At 41.8% G+C, this 22,640-nt stretch overlaps 1 protein-coding gene across 1 annotated transcript; it reads right to left on the bottom strand.

Moving 5' to 3' along the window:
• Position 1: 1 nt before the first annotated feature.
• On the bottom strand, positions 2 to 22,373 carry parvg (parvin, gamma; the record flags this gene model as incomplete). Its single annotated transcript, XM_080737055.1, has 12 exons — positions 2 to 117; positions 2,418 to 2,490; positions 4,455 to 4,556; positions 6,053 to 6,121; positions 6,822 to 6,883; positions 7,087 to 7,121; positions 7,597 to 7,652; positions 8,544 to 8,659; positions 16,785 to 16,928; positions 18,369 to 18,471; positions 21,643 to 21,707; positions 22,313 to 22,373. The coding sequence occupies 12 exons, from the start codon at positions 22,371 to 22,373 to the stop codon at positions 2 to 4; spliced, it is 1,002 nt and encodes a 333-aa protein (XP_080593181.1).
• Between the last annotated feature and the right edge of the window lie 267 nt (positions 22,374 to 22,640).

The following is a 22,640-nucleotide window of genomic DNA, read 5'->3' as shown; positions in this document are numbered from 1 at the left end:
TTCACTTGTCGGGTCTTCCTGTCCCTTCCTCCCGTCCTGGTTTATTTCCCTCTCTGTGTTTCTTGAACAGGGCGTACAGCACCTTCAAGGTCGCGGTGACGTCTTGAGAGACTATATCTGTCACACAAAAGGTGCACAGAAGCCATTAAGTGATTATTTATGGTCCCCCTGTCAGCATTCCCCAAACCGTGAGAGTGCAGAGAGAGACGTGCTTTTACCGAGATTAACTTATGCTAATGTCCCAATACACCTTAATAGCTCACATACCGGTATCTAGTACAGTTTTGATGGATCTAATAACTCTGTCCTTTGCGGAATAGGAACCCCCACAAGATGGGTCTTTCTTGAGTGACGCAGTAATCTAATGAGCGTGGCATCAAGATCACTTCTAAACTAATTAATGCCCACTGTGTGATATTTGTCAGAGCTTGAGGGCTGGGAATCCCTCATTCAATCACAGCAATTACAGTATAGCAATTTGAAAGAATCTAAAGACAAAATGAAATTAGCCACTTTGCTCCTGGGTTAAATGAATTGTGGGGGTGCGTACATTAACAAGATATCACACTGAGGCACTCCTTTGAAATCTACTGTACTCTTCAGGGATGACGTTAGTCCTGCCATGGCAGATTTATAATAGAAAAACTTTGCAATGGATGTTTTTATTGCGACCGAAGGCGCAGTTTACCATGAGAAATGTCACAGCTTGTCTGTGACGTCTTACAAGGCTCCAGTGCCTTCCTTCCACAGATAGATATTCAGTATCAGCAGACACGCCCCCTGGGGTCATAGCAGAGTGAGTAGATGGAATACAGCTTGTTTCTTTTATTTACACAACATTTATCTGTGGAACCGAGTCAAACTAAATGCAATGCCTCGACTCCTACGATTCCAAGTGCTTATGAGGGTGCCCCTGCCCCCCACCCCCAGTTCAAATATGATTAATTCGGGGGTCACGGCCTGAAAACTTTGAGAACCAATGATCTTGAGCAGTGGTTCCAACACGTTTTAGCTCAAGACCCAAGAGAAAAATCTGACGTTTGCCTGAGACCCAAACTAGTGAAAACGGCTATATCAATTTTGGGGGTCCTTGGCGCGCAAACTACTGATTTAGAAGGCATTTAGTAGAATCTGCCCCAGGTCTTAAAGGGGTTAACTGAGCATAGAGCAGCTTGTCAATAATGGATCTTGTAGGACTGGGGGAAAGACAGGGATAAACGGGATAAACGCTTTGAATGATTCATCCACATACTGTAAGCTTAATGTATGAATTAGGTATTAGACTAGAGAGCATGCATCCAGTCTCTTGGTCTCTGAGTGATTGGCATGTATTATTTATCTACAGTGTGTTCTATACATATATGAATAAACTGGGAGACATAAACAATAACCTTTCTAACACCTGGCCGATAACACAAAGCTCACGGGTACAGCGCTGTTGCCCTCTCTGGGTCTTTTGTGCACGCAAGCACTTATAGTGGCAGAGGGGTTGAATCACCTTTATTATCAGCAGACAGCATGCAGAACACCCAGGGGTGTCGCACCAAATTATGGGCCCTGGGTACAATTAAGGATTCACTGCGGGCCCCGCATGAATGCTTTAACTATTGAAAAATAGCAGATCTACAAGCTTCCACATCGGTGCTTCTATTTAAATGAATGATGATGACCTCGGCCCGAGCCAATCTTCTGCGGCGGCCGGATACACATCTACGCAGGCTTTCATAGATAACTCATTCATTATTCTACAGCAAATCCATCTTGTCCACTGTCAAACTCACACAGCAGCAGAGCGAGATGAACTCCAAACTATTAGCGCTAAATGGGCCTTTCCTTGTTTACAAAAGAACAACGTTTTGGGGAATTCCCTTATCAACAGGATAAATATGCCTTGGACGGAGGACATTGTCTGAATTACTTTTACCGGTACATCACTGTCTCCCCAGTTACAAAAAATATCTAGAATATATTAAAAAAAAAAGACAAAAGCACTTTAACCCAGTGCTTGTCGTTTTAGATTTCACTATAGGCTATTCAAAAATAGCAGATATAACACCTCACGATGCGTCACTTAGCTTGTAGATCTAATGTTTTTGAAAAATAACATTTGTGCAAATCTTTGGATACAGTGTTTTTAAGTAAACGTTTTAACCCAAATCTTTGCTTTTGGAGGTTCCTGGACATACGTTTTTGGCGTACTTGACATCGAACCGGTTTTGCGCACCACTGACATAGCAACATTACGTTCTTCAGAAAACTGTTAGGATTTAGAAGACAGACATTTAGAATCGCCCCCTCAGGTCTTGCCAGCGGCATTTTATGTTCCATTTGTCTGAAAGCAAAGCTCAGGATGTACTGTATGATGTCAATACTGAGTGTTTAAACATTTTTGTACGTGTGGTTGTGAACACACCAACCTTGCGGGTCAATGTCAGACACGTGAAGTCCCATGTCATTCAGGAGGGCCAAGGCCAGGGTGACGTTTTGAAGCTATACGCCAGAAGAGGATAAATATTAAAAATCAACATTTAATCATTAAATCTGTTGCAGACACGTAATTATTAAGTGATTCATCACCTATACAATAAGGTAAAGTCGTCAAAATTTCTATCAACTATGGTGTACTGTCTATAGAATGTGCAGTTATACAATTTACAATTCAGGCATTTAGCTCTTAATTCAGAGCGATTTACAATAAGCAAGGACAGCACAAGGCAATACATCAAATGCATAGAAATAGTAATCTAAGATCATAGGCAAACCAAGAACCTATCGTCAGACTAATAACCAAAAAAAAACTATAATCTGTACATTGAAATTTTACACACTAGGGGTGTAACAATACATTTTAAAAGCGATATGATACACATCACGATACATGGTTAACGATATGATACATGGACGATATTGGTTCATTCATGGCGATACGATTCAATAATTTAAAATCGATATGGAATGGAAAGGTAATTAGCCCGCTCTTTTTCAGCCTAATACAAATACTTAGTTTCCATACAATCAATTATTTGCATTGCAAAACGATTCGATACCAAATTACCGATTACCGCATTTTAAAACGATACAAAGTCAAAATGGTATGATATTGTGCTTTTGCAAACGATATAGTTGATCATTGCAAATTAAAAACGATTTTTCGATTCAGTTACTATATAGTTACACCCCTAATACACACACCATGGGGCTGTTAAGTCTGACATCATTTTGTAGGCAGAGGAGAACTTTTGGGGCTAAAAGGCCCCAGCGCCCGTGAATCTTTTTACTATTTTTACTATTTACTAATTTTTCTTCTCTTTGTTGTTGAAAGGAAAGTGGTAGAATTATACTTTAGTCGTTATTTTTGTCTCGGATCTGTTGAAATAGCGAGGGACAGATATTGACAATAAATCTGCTAGGAGGTCTGACTACAAAATGATGTCACGGCTTAAAAGCCCCATAGCAGTGGTTCTTTAAGTGGACACCAGGGACTCTGTGGGTTCCTTTAGGGGGGTCTAAATTTGGTTCCATTTGTACACTCACACTGTCAGAGTTAAAGGGAGACCTTGAAATTTGAAAATGTGAGGAACACAGCAATATGGGATGCCAGGTCAACAATGACCTGGTAAACAGTCTACAACATAACATCTAAATGACATTTTAGCCTTTGCATAAGCCTGCAAGGTAGTCGAGGCAAGGACAAGTGCCATAGCAGTCTTAGAAAAATTACACGCAGACACAGACTTGTTTATCTTGCTTATCAGCCTGTGCAATTCCACTGTTGTGTGAAAGGTTGAATAGTGAGATGGAACACTGACTGAGTCCATTTGTTGCGACACAGCATGACAGCGTGACTCACTGTGCTCTTATCCATCACTCCCTGTGATGCCATAGTGGTAGCGTGGTCAGACTACAGTGGTATTCGACTAGATTATTATAGGCATGGGGCCACAAATGTAAAACGACTTGAATGTTTCACAATCAAAAGTACAGTGTTGTCGGGTGTTGATTTTGGGAGCCTGAGTGAGTCACAGCCATTTCCTACCATTCTAAATAGTAGCCTACATTTTATTCATATTGTAAATTAACCATTCGTTAGTTATGGTTAATGGTTATGATTTATTTAAGGGGAGGGGGGGATCTGTGAACAATAATGACAAGCCAAAGATTGGGATGCAAACAATATTTAATTTAAATCTCCTTCTCTCTCGCTCTCACACACGCACGCAAGCACGCACACACGCACACACACACACGCACACACACACATACTCATTCTTTGAAAACCACTTACACCCACTGACACCTTTTATAGGAACACACACAAGATACAGCATATACTGTAAGAACCAGTGTGAATCCGGACCGTACCATCTCAGAGGCCCGGTTGCAGTCACACAGTGGAACATACTATCTCAGATTTGTTAACAGGGGTCAGATTGAAGTCATACAGCGGAACATACCATCTCACAGTTGTTGACAGGGGTCAGGTTGAAGTCATACAGCGGAACATAGAAGCCTTCCAGCTGTCCGATCAGTAGCAGCAGAATCACACCGTCTGCAAACTAGATGGACATGTTTTGGCATCACCAGCAGCGTGGCGTCCAAGGACAGGTTGAGAGCAGTATTAATTTACTCCCATACACCAAGTCAATATTCATTTACTCCCATACACCGAGTCAGTATTCATTTACTCCCATACACCAAGTCAGTATTTATTTACTCCCATACACCAAGTCAGTATTTATTTACTCCCATACACCAAGTCAGTATTTATTTACTCCCATACACCAAGTCAGTATTTATTTACTCCCATACACCAAGTCAGTATTCATTTACTCCCATACACCAAGTCAGTATTCATTTACTCCCATACACCAAGTCAGTATTCATTTACTCCCATACACCAAGTCAGTATTCATTTACTCCCATACACCAAGTCAGTATTCATTTACTCCCATACACCAAGTCAGTATTCATTTACTCCCATATACCAAGTCAGTATTAATTTACTCCCATACACTAAAGGTCTTTGCAGACAGGCGCGATTTTTCGTACTGAAAAAAAAAAAAAAAAAGATTCTCCATGACCTCATGCACACCTGCTCCGAATTTGCCGTGCGGCAAGTGGCTGCGGCATTGCGTTTTTCCCCCCAATCTAACCCAGTTTGATTCGTGCGTCTTTTCGCATGTGCTCATTGACTCCTTCTATGATTCCTTTTCGGATGCGCAGTGCGGATTCTGCACAGCATTGCACACCAAATCCAATGCGTTTTAATCATGCTGCAAACGGAAAGAAAACGCAACGGGCCTGTGTGCAAAGCCCTTTAGTCAGTATTCATTTACTCACATACACTAAGCCAGTAGTTAATTTACTTGCATACACTAAGTCAGTACTCACATTCTCAAACTCTGTAATGTCAAGAACCCCCAAATTAATATTTATTTGGCCGGGGAGCCAGATCAGAAGATATTTTGTCTTGTCATAAGATGTCTAAATTATTCCATTATTTTAAGATTTTCAAATACTGTATTTGTTTGTTCAAATATAGCAGATCTACAAGCTTGTATAGATCTGCTATTTGTAAATAAAAAAGTATAACATAAATATAGCAGATAAGTTGTTAAACTGATTGTGATGCTATATTAACACATTTTGGAGTGTCCTTGGGCCCCCACTTTGACAACCACTGCTTATTTGTCATAATCGTCATAATCGTTTCCATGTTGAAACATGTTCATATATTATCAAAAAATAGTGGAAATATTAGATCTACAAGCTTGTAGATCGGCTATTAACACTATCAAGTTATTTTTAAAGTATAAAGTTGTCAAATATGTCAGTAATTTCTTTGTATATTTAGGTTATGTGTCATATCTGCCATGTGCAACTTCAAAACCTAGAAGCCAAACAGAAATGTAATTGTCAACGACAAAAACACAATTAAATCGTTAATCGCAAATATTTGAGTGACAATTAATCGTCATGTAAATGACAGCCCTAAATAGGAGATACAATTTCCATGATCTAAAATAGTGTTGCCGTTGGACTGCTGCTTTACCTGTTTGTCCATGTCAGCCACCTGTAGACCCATGGTGAACACACTCTGATTGACAAAATGTAATATGGCCTGAAAATTTGAATATACAATATTATGGACAAAATGTGATTGTATATAACACACACCTATTTATGCAATATTCTGGACTTTTGTGGTTTGTTAGTGTGGTTTCAAGTAAAACCACTTGAATTCGGAATTTTGGAATTTGTATTAGGCTAAACCAGTAAGACTCCCTAATCGGGAGATAAGCAACAGTCAGGTCGCATACATAAACTTTAGAAGGCAATCGTAGCCAATCAGGAGGGAATATGGGAAATGGGACAGATCCATGTTGATGACATGACTTTAGAGATACTGTGTACCGCTTTGCGTGATTTTAGGCCAAAATCTGTAGGAGCCGTGTCCAAAAATGTGTTTTGCAAAAATCGGCCTGATGGTGGCGCTAGAAGAGGGCCATGTAAGAAATGAGTGGGTGGAGGTTGTGAGTTGCCATCCAAGGAGTGTGTGTGCAAAGTTTGGCATGGATAGGGGCAACGGTGCCGGAGATAAGAGTACGGCAAAAGTGTGACGTGACGGACGGACGGACGGACGGACGGACGGACGGACGGACGGACGGTGGAGCTTTTCATAGTAACTTGCGACCTGATTGCCTTCTAAAGTTTGTGTATGCGAGTCGCGACCTAACGGTCGCTTATCTCCCGATTAGGAAGTCTTACTGGTAGTAAATTAATGTCTTAACAACTGTGCACATCAGCAGTGCTGTCATTACCTTTTTCACAGTGTTGACCTTGTGAGTGTCCAGCTTCAGCAGCTGCTCAATGGGATCTTCCCCTGTGCAGACCAACAGTAAAGGGCTTGATATAGTACGTCTCTGCGTGCAGTATCGCGCACCTTAAAATAGCCGATCTACAAGCCCACAATGCGTTGGAGCGGTACACAATGATGAGCTTAATTGTAGATCGTCTCTTTTCCGTGCGACGACACCGGCATGTATACTGAAAGAAAATGCTACTCTGCTCAATACTCTTACTTACTGTCTGAACTGTTACAGGAATCTGTGCTTGTAAAGCTGTTGGAAAGAATACATTATGTATACTGTGAATTTTGATTTCTCTTAAAAGAAAAATATGCAAGCTTGTGTGTACCCAAAAACATTCCCCCCTCCCCCTCCCCTCTATTACAGGCATCAAACAGGTAGTTGTCTTTGATGCTTTCATTGATTAAAGAGATCACTAACGAGGACATGACACTTTTATGGCCCAATCAATTACCTTAGGGCAACCCCTTTGAAGTTCAAAGGGAGCAATTAAGAGCTCTGGCTGAGCTCCCCCTGACAAAACGTCCCTCCACTGTTTCTGTTGACATTTAATGTCAATATAAAGAGTGGAACAGAACAGAAATACAGCCAGGGGATGTGTCTTTCTGCAAGGAAACACCCCAACACAATAATATAGTTACTGATGAAGGGAATGACTTAAAGTTACATATAATTCCTTTAATAAACAGATCTGCTAAAGCATAGAATGGGATGGGATGTCACTGACCATTCATCTGTAAGGACCTCAATCTGTTTGTCTGATTTGATGCCAGTCTTGTTGACCTGATGCAAAACACCACAAAACAAAAGAATATATATAAAATTGTTTCCATGAGGCAGGGGTCTGACATTTCTACAAAATATCAAAAATAGTCGACTATTTTCATGGTCTGGAGAGGGCACTTTTTACAGACAGGTAATAGGGCAGGAGCTCGATGTTTGAGAATGAAGAAAACACATTGAAACTAATTAAGGCTTCAACAGTTCATTGAAATTAATCGTTATGTGTCATAATTGCCATGTGCAACTTCAAAGCCTACAAGCCAAACAGAAATGTAATTGTCAACGACAAAAGCACAATTAAATTGTTAATCGCAGTTATTTGAGTGACAATTACCCATTTAGAACGGGTACACATTATATTGTATCATTATTTTATGCTTTAACTATTGAAAAATAGCAGATATACAAGCTCACAGCACGGCACCGAGTGCCGCGCTGCGAGCTTGTAGATCTGCTATGTTTCTATGTCAGCAATTTGGCCAGCCATCGTCAAAGAAATGGTCCTTTTCACATAACTGGAGCTCAGTTAGTCTGTTCTTGAGAGACTACTATGTCAGTGGTTCTCAAACTTTTTCATGTGAAGGACCCCCAAAATGATATTTATTTGGCCACAGACCCGCATCTCAAAATATTTAGTTCCAGGGACCACCCAGAAGCAAAATTTGAGTTACAAACGTTCGCTTTGAAAATACATGTATTCAAAGATTTGCACACATTTTCACGACTTTTTCAAAAATAGCAGATCTACAAGCTCGCTGCGCGGCACTCGGTGCCGCGCTGTGAGCTTGTATATCTGCTATTTTTCCACTGGTTAAAGCATTAAATAATTCTAGGCCTAAATGGGTTAAAATGTCATAATCGTGACGGCCCTCGGTTGAAAGTCAGACTCACCTCCACGAGCAGCACCTCGACCTTCACGTTCGACGGCAACTCCAGATCCGGCTGGAAACGCCTCACCATGGCAACCAGCAGATGAATGGTGGCCAGAAGGTCTTTGTCGTGGAGGACTGTGGCGGAACACAGACAGACAGGGGCGTCACAAGTGGGGGGGAAGTGGGACTGAGTTACTAGGGCCCAAGGTGGAGGGGCCTTAATTATTTTATTCTTTAGCTATTGAAAAATAGCAGATCTACAAGCTCACAACGCAGCACCGAGTGCCACGCTGCAAGCTCGTAGATCTGCTATTTTTGAAAAGTCGTGAAAATGTGTGCAAATCTTTTAATATATATATATATATATATATATATATATATATATTGCTTCTGGGGTCCCTGGAATTAAATATTTTTAGATGGGGGTCCGTAGCCAAATACATATAATTTTTTGGGTCCTTCACATGAAAAGGTTTGAGCACCACTGACAGAGAAACATAGGTTTTTCAAAAAAACATAGAAGCGATTTGAAATATTCAAAGACTTTTTTCAAAGACTTTTCAAGATTTTTCAAAAATAGCAGATCTACAAGATTGCAGCGTGGCACTCGGTGCCGCGCTGTGAGCTTGTATATAATGCGTAATAATAATGCGTTCCCAGTCTAAATGGGTTAAACCCCCTCCCCTGTGAAGAACATTCATGGGGGCCCACAGCGAATCCTTGTACCCAGGGCCCAGAATTTGGTGCGACACCCCTGTCAACATGCAGCGAACATGAAAGACCTCCTGTCAGTGCTTCTGGGCACCGGAACAAAACAATATATAATCTTCCCCACCGACGAGAGACATATGATTAACAGAGTTCCCCACGGTGTGATGAGCTATTTTATCTCCACCCCTAATCCTTCACAGACCATTCCGTCTTGTGAAGGGTTTCTTTGCATGGGTGGAATATGGTCTCAGAAACAGATGCAAAATGCTAAGGGTCCTTTTAAACGATCTAAGGGACACTGTAGTGTTTGAGACAATTTGTTTTTTAAATTGAAATGATGATGTATTTTAAAATGGCCAACACGTTGCGACCCACGTGGCTCTTTTATCAGGGTTGCCAGGTAGCATGCACACGTAGGCCTGTGTTACACATGGATTTTCAACAGAGATGGGAAGTAACGAAGTACAAATACTTCGTTACTGTAACGAAGTACATTTTTCAGTACTTTGTACTTTACTGAGTATTTATTTTTCTGGGTACTTTTTACTTTTATCCGTTACATTTTCACACAAGTATCTGTACTTTTACTCCGTTACATTTTCAAAACAGGCTCGCTACTTTGGTTTTAAATGAATGTTGTTCCGCTGCACGGCAGATGAAAAGAAACAATAAAATACTCAAGTAGAAATACCAGTAGCATTGTCGTAAGCGGATCCATGCTGGAGTTCAGGGAACTCCAGCATGTTATGCTATGTTCAGTCGTAAGACGGTGGTGCGCATCGAAAATAGCAGATCTATAAGCTCACAGCGCTGCTAACCGCGACGCATTGTGAATTTGTAAGTCTGCTGCAGGTCTGCTGACACCATTTCCGCATACAACGTCTCACAGCCAATCAATGACTCCTATTTCACGCATCCCTCTCTGTGATTGGATGGGATACTGTCCGGCTGTTGTTGTTATTCAACGTGAAGAAAGTTGGGTGAAAACAGTGGCTATTTATTACGTTTCTGTTGGGAAATAAAAGCCAATAATCTGATTTAGGAACGCTGTATCTGCCTTTGGTTACAATGGCAGCACTGATAAATTTAACACCAACAAATAGGTTCAGTGGCGATTATGGAATATTTACAACATCTGAAAGGAAAACTGCACACAACACAAGGCAGAAGGAGATATGCATGATGAAGGCTTACACACGCTATTTCTACAAAACGGTAAGCAAAAGGCAGTCCTTATAAAGTGGCTTGTTTAAGCCATTGGTTCTCAAAGTGGGGTCCGGGGACCTACAGGCGTCCTTGAGGGAGTTCCAACCCAGGGGGTCCCCAGCTAAATGATAGTTAAGAAACCAAATGGACCCTTATGGATCTGTAGAGTGAAATGCACCCCCTTGCAGCTAAATGCTAGTTTGGAAACAAATGTACAATGGGTCTGTAACTCTCACAGTGTACACTCCCAGAGTTAAATTAACATTGATTTTACCCAATAAATGGGGGTCCGTAGCCTAATGCATGTCAAACTGGGGGTCCTTGGAATTAAAATGGTTGAGCAGTGATGCTTGGTGGTCCATGGGCTAAGTAATAAGTGTCATTTTGGGTGTCCTTGACATGAAAAAGGGGTGTAACTTGGTGGGCGCTGCCGCTGGTGCTTCTCACTTGTTTAGCCTCGGATCAAGACAGTCTTGTATCGAGGCTGGTTATGGATTGTTATGAGTAAAACGTGATTTTATTTATTTTTTGATGGGAGAACGGAAGCTGGTCGTTCTCAGCAATACACCTATTTCTTATATATGCCTACAGTACAGTATATGTACATTATACATTTGGCCATTGCTTAAAAAGTACCAGTCATTTGGATATAAAGCTATTAGTTTTTCTTTATTTTGTTAGTAGGAATACTTTTGCCTTCTGTGTACTGTGCCTGTCTATGAATAGGATGGGGAAGGTGTACGCTATACTGTATTTTAACATGGTGGTACTTGGAGAGACAAATATTTTCTGAGTGGTACTGGTAAAAAAAATAAGGTTGAGAAACTGATCTAACCTATTATATTTTCTGAACATGCAGTAGTTTGTGTGAATTACAGTATACTATGTGTACAAGTGGACTATTGTGTTATACAGTATGTGATTCTTTAAAATTAGATATTTTATGATAAAACTGTTAACAGTCATCATAAATTGACTAACTGAAAGTAAATAGTAGTTACTTTTAAAATTGCAGTAATCGAATTGCGTTACTGACTACAATTTTTTGGGATCGTGGGATATGTATAGGCCTATATATTTTTTATATAAGTGGTACTCAGTCTAAAAAGGTAGAAAACCTTTGCTGTATTTAGATTTCACATCATAGTTAGGAAACCAATCCTGGGCCAGTTTTTGGTGGGGATCTTTTAAGTTTATTATCCTATAAATTCTATTGGCTTTGCACAGAAACATACGGTAAAAATACTTTTACTTTTACTTTAAAAGTACTTTTCAAAGCCTGTACTTTTTACTTTTTACTTGAGTAATTATCTGAATGGAGTACTTTTACTTTTACCAAAGTCGTTTTTTTCACAAGTACTTTTACTTCTACTTAAGTACGGAATGCGAGTACTTTTCCCATCTCTGATTTTCAACGTGGGTGCCGCGAGATAATTTGATAATATTTCAAATTTATTTGGAAAACCAAATTTGTATAATTTTAAACTTGAAATAAAAAGTTATTTATTTTCAGTCAGTTTAACCAAAATGTCTTGTTTTCCTTTCTTTCTTTTTCTTTTAGCGGTCTCACTGTTTGTTGTTTATTTGCCTGCCTGACGGTTTTGCTGGCACACAACAACATTTCAATTGTTTCCCCATTAGCCTAGCGAGACATTGATTTTTGTTGTTGGCCTACGATATCTTTCTGATCCCACCTGATGTCACGTGGAAGTCCTCTACTTTGTCTTTATAGAAAAAACCTTTTCACAAAGTGAGGAAAATAAACTGCTGTTATCAGTCATGACTGCCAGTTCCCACCTGATGTTGTGTGGGAGTTCTGACTGCTCCAGACCGTACTGAATAATTGCTAGCTTGCAGAATGTCTTCAGAGTAGGACTCAAGTCTAAGATCCACAGGTCTTTTTCAGTTGATGAGAATAGTCCTGTGCGTCCTCCATAGATGATGATACGATTTCCCACCACGCAACAGCACATATCAGACGCTGAACACAGTGTATTGCCCTTGGGTTCAATCTTCTTCCAGGAGAAGGTCTCTGGATTGAGTTTCCAGAGATCATTTAAGCAACTTATTACACTTCGGCCGCCAAATATATAGAGTTCTCCATTGTAGGTAAAAGCTGAATGACTATAGCGTCTTTCTGGAAAAGGCTGTGCAGAAGGTGTGGTCATCCAACAGTTGGTCTCTGTGTCAAACACTCTGACATCATGCACACTAAAGCCCCCCAATACAAACATCTTTGTCCCGATGATGGTGGCAGAGTGCAAATATGAAACACGTGGTGGAGTGCCTCTGGTGTTAATTAAAAGCCAGACCATTGTGGTGGTGTCTAACATGTAGATGTCATTTTGGAAAACAGGTCGAGACCATTTAAATGGGACTGTCTCTCCTCCGTGGATATACATGACCTTCCCCAAGACACAGGCTGAGTGGCCCCTCCTCCATTCTGGAACAGTCCCAGAAACCTTGTGCTTGAACCATCTGTGGGTGCCGACATTGAATGAATAAAGCTCGTTGCAGACAAGAAACGAGCCAGGATACCCTCCCCAGATGTAGACAGAATCCTCTATGAGCACAGCTGTGTGGTTCCTGCGTCTGCAGGGAACCTCAGGGGGGCGTTCTCTTCCAGTTGTCACTGGAGGCACCTTCACCCAGCGTAACGACACTGTGTTGAAGATGCTCACACAGATCTGATCACAGCACCAGGAATAGACTCCTCCAAAGGAGTACACTCTGTGTCCCACTGTCACTGCAGCATACGTTAGAAGGAAAGATCTCTCTGGTCCTTTCTTTGGAAACGCTGTGCAGCACAGCATTTCTCACACTAGCTGTCACAAGGGTTGGTGATGGACTCAAAAGCAGATGTTACTGACAGGTTGCACAGACCCCTTTACTGAAGAATTCCAAGATGGAGAAACCTGAACTTTGAAGTAACAGGGAATTAGGAAAGCAATAATTTGCTGTTCCTGATAGTTAGGAAAGTATAAAAGTAGAGGGAAATTCTCAAGTAGCGAGCAGAAGTACCCCAAAACAATCACACTGGTAACTTACCAAGAACAGATTAATCACTGAGAAGATTGGAACACAGCCGGTCATATAGACCATGATGATGTCATTGACGATGTCACACATTGATGTGACATCATTCATCAACATCACAAGCTCACAAGGGGACGGGATGTTGGCGATGACCGAGGCAGCGTCCACAATGTTGTGACTGGGAATCCACATGCTCAGAATGTGAACATGTGCGTTCCTGTGTACGTGCATGTGTGTGTGTGTGTGTGTGCGTGTATGTGTGAAGAGAGATATTAGCTAGGAACACACAGACACACACGTGTGAAAATGTAACCTCCGTTCCAGTAGCGGGAAGAACTCATTGTTCCACAGGTCTGTTGGTCCGAGTAGGATGACCGTTGGCAGGTTAGCTCAGTGTTTCGCAAAGTGGATTCCAGGGACTCTGTGGGTTCCTTTAGGGTGGTCTAAATGTACCCGTACAAGTCTGTAACTCTGACAGTGTACAAATGGAACCAAATGGACCCTGACGGTGACGGGTCCATTTGGTTCCATTTGTACACTGTTAGAGTTAAGGGGAGACCTTGAAATGTAAAAGTTTGAGAAGCACTGGGTTAGCTACTCACCAGCGTCGGCAGGTTAGCTACTCACCAGCGTCGGCAGGTTAGCTACTCACCAGCGCTAGTTTTACTGAGGTTAGCTAGGGTTAGGGTTAAGGTTTAGGTCGTCTGCATACCGGCCCGCCGGCATATTGACGCAGACCCTCCGGTAGCCTGGGTTTGAGTTTCTGTTCCTGGTCGGAGCGGAAATATAACATCATCAGGAGGCCGGAACCAACGACCGCGACCTCCGGCGCTGTGCATCTCCAAAATAATTCCTTTAGTTTAAAACGTGTTTGGTTTGGCACAATCGCTTTGTTCCTTTTGGTTTAATAATCGTTTGATCTTTTATTCTCACTCGTTACATGACTAGCAGGACTAAACGCATCAAAGAATAATAATATAATAGCGCAAACAAAAATTATGCGATGCCATGTGATGAACATAATATTATACTGGACATAAGGGGGGGGGGGGGGGGTTCTGCCTTTTTTGGATAGCACAGAGAGAGAGAGAGGGAGAGAGAGAGAGAGAGAGGGTAGATCCATCCTAATAGTTTAGGTTATCCTTAAACAAATAAACGTAATAAAAACTGTCAACATGTATGGACAGTGTGTATGAACACAGATCTCCATGACTGACAGAACGGCCCATACAAGGAGATATGCACATGATGTCGTCTTTGATACCATTCGCACAGGTGCAAATCTTTTTGGGTTCCTGTTCCTCCCACAGTTTAGGTGGCATGCACTTGGGCCATATGTCAAATCGACCTTTCTTCATCGGGACACGCATGCGTGCTGTTTTGCTGAGATACGTTATATATATATCCACGAGATTCCAACGCCCCATAGTGCATTGCGCAGACGCTGTACCGAGCTGTGATTGTGAGTGTGATTTACAAGCTCACAATGGGTTGCATCTGCAACACGACGTGAGCTTGTATGTCTGCTGTTAAACCGGAAGTGTGGTGCAAACAGGTCCAAATAATCTCCAGTAAACTCCCGCGGAAACAGGTGGATATAGTTTAATTTATAAAAAATGGAGGCTATTCGAGAATGAATTTTCTCCATTGACTTTAATTAAAAATAAACTTTTCCCAGATATGGATTTGATGTCTGACATCATCATGTCTGACATCATAGACCATACTGACGGAGAATGTCCATATATGGTCCACATGAGAATGACACAGTGTATGCCCATATATGGGCATTCCAAGATATGGGCTTAATATTATATATTATATATATGGGCATGAAAGGGACATGGACTGACAGATCTCCATATGGCCATTAAAATATTTGTGAATTAATTTTCCCCTTTGACCACGCATGAACCACACTTGCAATTTCCTATTCTTTCTAGTTGATAATGAAATTGTCCTCCATCAAACACTGACATAATTTATGGAAGCATTGACTCGTGTAACGGAGGTGATCCGAACCTCCCCACACGGTTTCAAACCCGGGTCTCCCGCATGAAAGTCCAATATCTTAACCATTACTCCAAGAGCAGATACTAGACTTTTGAGTCTTCAGGCTGGGGCTGCGACTCTCTCCGCCACACTCGCACATTATGAAATGGGACTTTGCCAATAGCAACAATGCATAGCATACACCAGAGGTCTTCAACAGGGGGTCCGCGACACCTAGGGGGTCCGCGGAGGTACTGCAGGGGGTCTGCGAAATTGTTGCTTGATTAAACTTTTTTTTAAATGGCCATTTTTCTTAAACTATTTTTAAAACATTTTTCACATTTATGTTAAAAATAAATCATGATTCTGTCCATTTTGAATAGCTTATATACATGATTAGAGTGCAATTGACAGATTGTTGATAGTATTGACATTTGGTTCTCAGTTAATAAGTAGTATGTTTAGAAAAGGTAGTGGTATGGCCACCCTGCTCGCTGTACCTTGTACAGTACATGTACTGTATACATGTTTGTGTACTCACCCAACACACCCACCCTACGAGGTGGTAGGGGGTCCCTGCTCAATCTCCCCATCAGTTTGGGGGTCCCTGGCCTGAAAACGTTGAAGACCCCTGGCCTACACTACACTACAGTGCAGAAGCCAATGGACATCAAAGGGGGCTTGAGTCCATGCCCTTTTGATCCGCCTGTAAGAAGTGCCCTCTCCAGATCATGAATGGAGTTTTTACTATGGTGAAAGAAATGCAAATGCCCTCTTTCCATGGGGACTGCCCAGTATTCTTAACAAATTCGGACTAATGAACCTTCGGACTAACGAACCTTCGGACCAATGCCATGGCACCCTTTCCATGTGCCATATCTGGAGGCAGCATTCAAGAGTATGCCACATCTCCAATATTGCCTTTTTTGTGCTTAGTTTACTGTGGTATCAAGTAGCCTACTGAAAATAGCCGACCTCCAAGCTCTGTGAGCTTGGAGGTCTGCTATTTTCAATATTTTCACCAAAAGGCCCTTTTAAAAATGTCAGCCCCTGCCTCTCTAACATTCTCTGCACGTCCCTGGTTTTGTGTTACTGATTATGGTGCCTTGTTCCAGTGAATTGAACTCCGAATGCTACAGATACAATGACCTTCTAGGAGACAATTGTCTGCTTCCAATTTAGTTTTGTTTGCTGCAAGCCGTTTCAGAATGCCATCTAGCTGGAACACTTGCGGCTGCAATTTGCTTCCATTCAGCCACAAAAAGCATTAGTGAGGTTGGACGCTTCATGTTGCGAGGTGAAGAAGTGAACTCACGCTTGACGTTCCACTTGGTGAGGGAGCTGTCCTTCAGGTCCAGCTGCTTGTCCACCTCCTGCAGAATCACCTCCAGCTTGTGGAGCTGAGCAGCGGCGGTCACCGCTATCTCCTCCACAGGGAGCTGCACTCCAGCTAACCTGGCTGCACCACAAAGCAACACAGGGTTATTGGCCTAACAGCAGAGTTTTTTTTTTTTTTATGTCGAGGACCCCCAAATTGATATTTATATTTGGTCGCGGACCCCCATCTCAAAAGGTTTTGTGCCCGGGGACACCCCAGAAGAGAAGATTTATGCTAAAGATTTTTTGGAGCTGTGTGAAGCACAGGCTCCCTATACGTGGCCGTGTGGGTCTGTCTGTGTGTCTGTCTGTGTGTCTGTCTGTCTGTGTGTCTGTATGTAGCCTGAACTTCCTAAACTTCGGCACGCTACTAGTCCCACAGTTTTGCCACCACACACTCGCGCCATATGTCAAATCGACCGGCTTACTCGGGAATAGTCGGCTAGTAACTTGCTAAGAGAAAGGTTCAATAGTTTAATTGATATTAATTTATTAGTGAATTAATTTTCCCCATTGACTTATAATGGGAATCGCAAAAACTCACATTCAATTATTTGTCTCTCGCAAACCATAGGGGCTAGAGTTTCAAGACTTGGAGAGGAGGTTCATAATGATTTCAAGGATTAAATAAAAAATAATTGTGTCATTTGGCCGCATGGTGGCGCCATAACACCCCACTTTACGTTTTGGCCTGTAACTCTTGAACCGTAGGTCGGAAAATTAAAAATATTTTTTCCCTGGATTCCTTGGGTCATGACGCATCTCCCCATATAGGCCACGCCCATTTGCGCCATGATAGATTTTCCGCCATCTTGAATTTTCTCCAAAACACACTTTTTGCTCCTTTTCCTACATATTTTCTTCAAATGTCACAAAAATCGGTACACATGATCCACACACACACACACACACACACACACACACACACACACACACACACACACACACACACACACACACACACAGCTCCACTTCACACGGGTGTGATTTTTTTTAAATGTTCAATGGGATCAGAATCTGAATAATTCGTATTAGGGTGTGTGTTGATTGTAGGCCTACAACTATTTACTCAAAATAGATCTAGTCAATCATATTTCCCATTACGGCTCCGTAGGTAGATGAATAAATACATGGATTTTTGCACATGGACATTGGAAGTGATTTTTCAAGGAAAAAACACATTGTATCGTAGCAGCATGGGGTGTGCACTGAATATGGCACTTCCCAGCATGCCGTTTTGGGCGCTAGTCACGTTTATATTGTTTTCAACCTCGCGTAGCAGGCTTACTCATCTGTGAAGAGATATTGTTTTATTATTGTTGTGTTATTGTGTTGTGTCGTGATTTATGTGTGATTATCGTCCCTGGTTTGTGTCGTGTAATCATGTTACACTTGCCATTATGTGTTTTATTTGGGGAGTAAAAGCAAGTGTGTGTGTGTGCGTGCGTGCGTGCGTGCTTGCGTGCGTGCGTGCGCGCATGGGTGCGTGCGTGCGTGTGTGTGTAAACATAAATATGGTCACCCAGCAGGTGATGGAGCACCAGTCCATCGTACAGGTCCTCTTCCACACTTTGAACCACGATGTGCTCTGGTTTCAGAACTCTGTTGAGCCACACAAGCAATGCCTGTGAAGACAAATTAAGCCCAGTTCACTGTATATACGTGGTCATATACTTGTAAATGTGGAAAATAGCTGATCTACAAGTTCACAACACTTTGCATTGCAACACGTTGTGAGCTTCTAGATCGGCTGTTTTTAGCACCGTTCACTTTCATCTATTCCATACTGCACTTGTCTCTTAAGTCTACAATAGAGGGAGACATGTGTTTTTATGTTTTTTTGTCGGTCTAAAAGATTATACTTACTTAAGTTGCGCGCAAGTACCGGTACTACTTTTGGTGCTGTCTGTATCCGGTCGACAGTACAAAAGCAGGGCCTTTAGCCAGTGAGGGAGCACCGTTCTTGGTGACCTCACCACCAACAAGCACGACCTGATATAAATAACAAGGCGCAAGTTGGCACCTCGACAGAGTGCCAACTTGCCCACCCATATATATAGACAGCACCGAACAGCTCCGAAAATAGTACTTGCATGCTCTGCTGGCGCATAAGTAGGCCATATATGGCCACAAGTGGCAAAGCATAAGTTCACACCTCGACAGTGTGAAATCTAGTTTTATTCATGTCTTTTCCTAAGATAGAACCAAATCGTAATTATGTTCCAAAAACTAAAAAGATGACCTGTAATGCATGCTCTATTAAAAAAACTAGCCCTTACGCGTTCAAAGATATGAGCTCCAAAATGATGTGCAGTGTGTGGGTTGTGGGATGTGCACTGTGCATACAGTATATGAGGGATGGAAAGTAACTTTAACTGGTGCTTGCATGATAATATGTAGGAGCATCAATGTAAGAAATACCCGTGTCGTTTAATGGCTCCCCCCCCCCCCCCCCCTGCACACACACCCGCCTGCCTGCACACACACACACACACACACACACACACACACACACACACACACACACACACACACACACACACACACAGAGCTGGTTAAACATTTTGCCTCATGCTAGATGCAGAATAGATGCGCCTCATGCTAGATGCAGAATAGATAGTAGATACACCATAAAAATGCTAATATACAGCATACGATTTGTGAAAGTGACAAACGGGCTTCACAGTTATGTCAGGTGTGTTCATATGCTTATGGTGATGCGATTTCAGATCAATTGCTCCAGCCACCGAGGAGAAACGCTGTTTCAGACAGACAGACACTCACTCACTCAGACAGACATTCGCAAAAAGGCGGCAGTGGCTCAGGGGTAGAGTTGCCGTCTTAGAACACGGAGGGTTCCTAGTTCGATCCCGGGCTAACCCAGAGTTAGCGTCGAAGACTCCTTGAGCAATTGATCCCGGTGAGCAGGTTGGTGCCTTGCATGGTTTCCTCTGCCATCGGTGTATGAATGTGTGTGTGAATGGGTGAAGGTAATGCCTAATCTCTGTAAAATGCCTTGGAAAAAGGCACTATATAAATGCACCATTTACCATTCAGTAAAAGATGGACTATTTCTAAAATAACTAAAGATTTTAAGGTGTTTTTAATTAAAGCAAACAAAAAAAAAGTTATAGAGTGCAATTATAATCTATTAAGGCGTATTTGGGATCGTTAGAAGCAAACTTGAGCTAGGATAATCTGTGGCTATTTACTTGTTCATTCAAATCATTTGCACACCTGTCAAATTGCCTTAATGCTCCTGTATGAGCCTTCCACTCCTAACCACTGTACTTGGGAAATTATTCATTTTCTCAGCAAAAACACAATGGGTAGGCTTTGTAATGTGCTTTCCGTGTAGCTATTACCTCACTGAGCAACTATTACTTAAGGCACAGAGAGATCTTTATGGTAATCTATGGTAGCATATTATCCTAATGGACTTTTATGTGACAATGAAAGATTAATGAAACGCAGTGGAAAGACAAAATGGATATTGTTGCTGTCGTGTGTGTGGAAACCTCATATGTCCAAAACAGTTACTTTTCAGCATTCAAATTCAAAAATACAATCAGAATTCAAACAAAGATAATGTGCAGTGGTTTTCCCTTACGGCGCCACGTTTTCACCAGCATTCCGATGTGGCAGATTTATTAATTTTGGAGAGTACATTTGGTGTAATAAGAAATCTAACGTATACTGTAGTGTCCATGCAAATTCTCTCCAGCATTTGGAGTTTGTTGTTTTATGAATTTCTCTGCATATTTGCTTCCATTCTTCTTCATTCATTTGGTCTCCTAGCCTAGTTCCAGACCCTGAATCGCTAGCCACACCCCTTTAATTTTTTTTGTTTAAGTGAAACGAAATGTTAATTCAGGCTGAGTGTCAGGCTATTGGTCTCCTATTTCAGCTTTCAATTTTAATTGTGCTGTTGGACATGGCCCTAGGCCAGGGGTCTTCAACAGGGTTTCCGCGACCCCTAGGGGGTCCGCGGAGGTACTGCAGGGGGTCCGCAAAATTATTGCATAAAAAAAATATATATATATATATATATTTCATGATTCTATCCATTTTCAATAGCTTGAATACATGATTACTATGCAATTGACAGATTGTTGATATTATTGACATTGGTTCTCAGTTAATAAGTAGTATGTTTAGAAATGGTAGTGGTACGGCCCACCCTGCTCGCTGTAACTTGTACATGTTTAAAATAAAAAATATGTCGTGGCCCCGACCCCCCCACCCTACGAGGTGGTAGGGGGTCCCTGCTCCATCTCCCCATCAGTTTGGGGGTCCCCGGCCTGAAAACGTTGAAGACCCCTGCCCTAGGCTAAGGGTAGATTCATACTTTAATAAGGAGCCGAGTTTATTTCTGGTGCTCACTGGACCTCCAGTCAGCGTGCAGCAACGAGGGCCAGTCAGATATGTATCTGCAAAGCTCATTTATTGGCCACAAATGGTTTCATGCCAAGGACCTCCAATAGGCCTATTTACAAGCAAGAAGCAACTTCGGCGCTAGCCGTTAAGAGAGTAAGAATTGACTCCCCCCGAACCTAAATAATTTCGGATTGGGGAGCCCTCCCGAACCGAAATAAACTTGGCTCCTTATTAAAGCCGACAGCGACGATATATTAAAAAGAAAATAATTCATGACTCTGCGACAACGTGTCAATGACATCATGCCTCGTTGATGCATTTATCAGTTGACTTGACACTTTTATTTGTGACAAGCATTACATGACGCAACGCTTTGTCACCAAAGCAGATAAAACAGGCTATAAATGGATAGCTCATACTTCCTTCAGGCTGTGAAGCTTCGGGTCCTGCAAGGATGTTGGCTGGATGATTTTCCTCTTCTCTCCTGTGTACAACACACAATGCTAGTTGGTTTTTGTTTGGTTTTGAGCAGTCGTCCTTTGTTCATCACACATTGTTAAATGCTGTGTTCATTTTGTCGACTGAAACTGTGTAGAAAAATGTTCGTCGACTACCTTTTTTCACTGATGAAAAGAAAACAAAAACAAAGCTATGATGTCCAAAACTATATGACTAAATAAGGGCATATTAACAATTTTGTCACCAAATAAAACCTACGGTAGACTCAAATGTTGTGTGTGTGTGTGGGGGGGGGGGGGGGGGGTTCTAGTGGAGAATAGAACTAAACGTTATTTTATGTTTGGTTGCACTTGTGTTGCGCTCTGAAAATAGCACAAGGTGTTGCGCTGTTATGCATTGTGAGCTTGTATATTTTCAGCATGCAACCAAATGTACAAATCTGCGGTCAAAAATACGTAACCTATACCTAAACTAAAAAATGCATTCAAAGATTGTGAATGATAGACATTAACATTTAAGTGGGTGGTTGAATGGTGGTGGGTGAACTGGTGACATAGCTTCATGTAGCCTGTGTTTGTGTGTGTGTGTGTGTGTGCGAGCGTGCGTGCGTGTGATCTTTTATAAATATACCTTGGAAAGCCTCATAATCCTCAGTGTCATCCTTCTGCCAGGTAAAGACGTCCCCTTCCATAACTCCTTCAGACTTTGTTCTGGCTTTTCAGCAAACCCTGTTGAGCACAAATGTTAAACAACATTAGAGGTGCTGTTGCAGCAAATATAAATATGTATGTAGTAAAACTTGCAACACGTTGTCAACAGTATCCATCGGCCATCGGTATGGCTAGAGGTCCACGTTCAAAATAAAATAAAAAACAATCTTATGATGGTAAAGGAACTGCTGAGCTGGGAATGCTTGTGGGCAGTGCTGTAAAGTAAGCGATTGTACTAAAGTGCTGTA

The sequence above is a fragment of the Nannobrachium achirus genome (genome assembly GCF_963921795.1).
Source record: "Nannobrachium achirus genome assembly, chromosome: 11".
NCBI classification, from domain to species: domain Eukaryota; kingdom Metazoa; phylum Chordata; class Actinopteri; order Myctophiformes; family Myctophidae; genus Nannobrachium; species Nannobrachium achirus.
The sequence above is the reverse complement of the archived record's forward strand: the minus strand, read 5'-3'. Positions and strand labels throughout refer to the sequence as shown.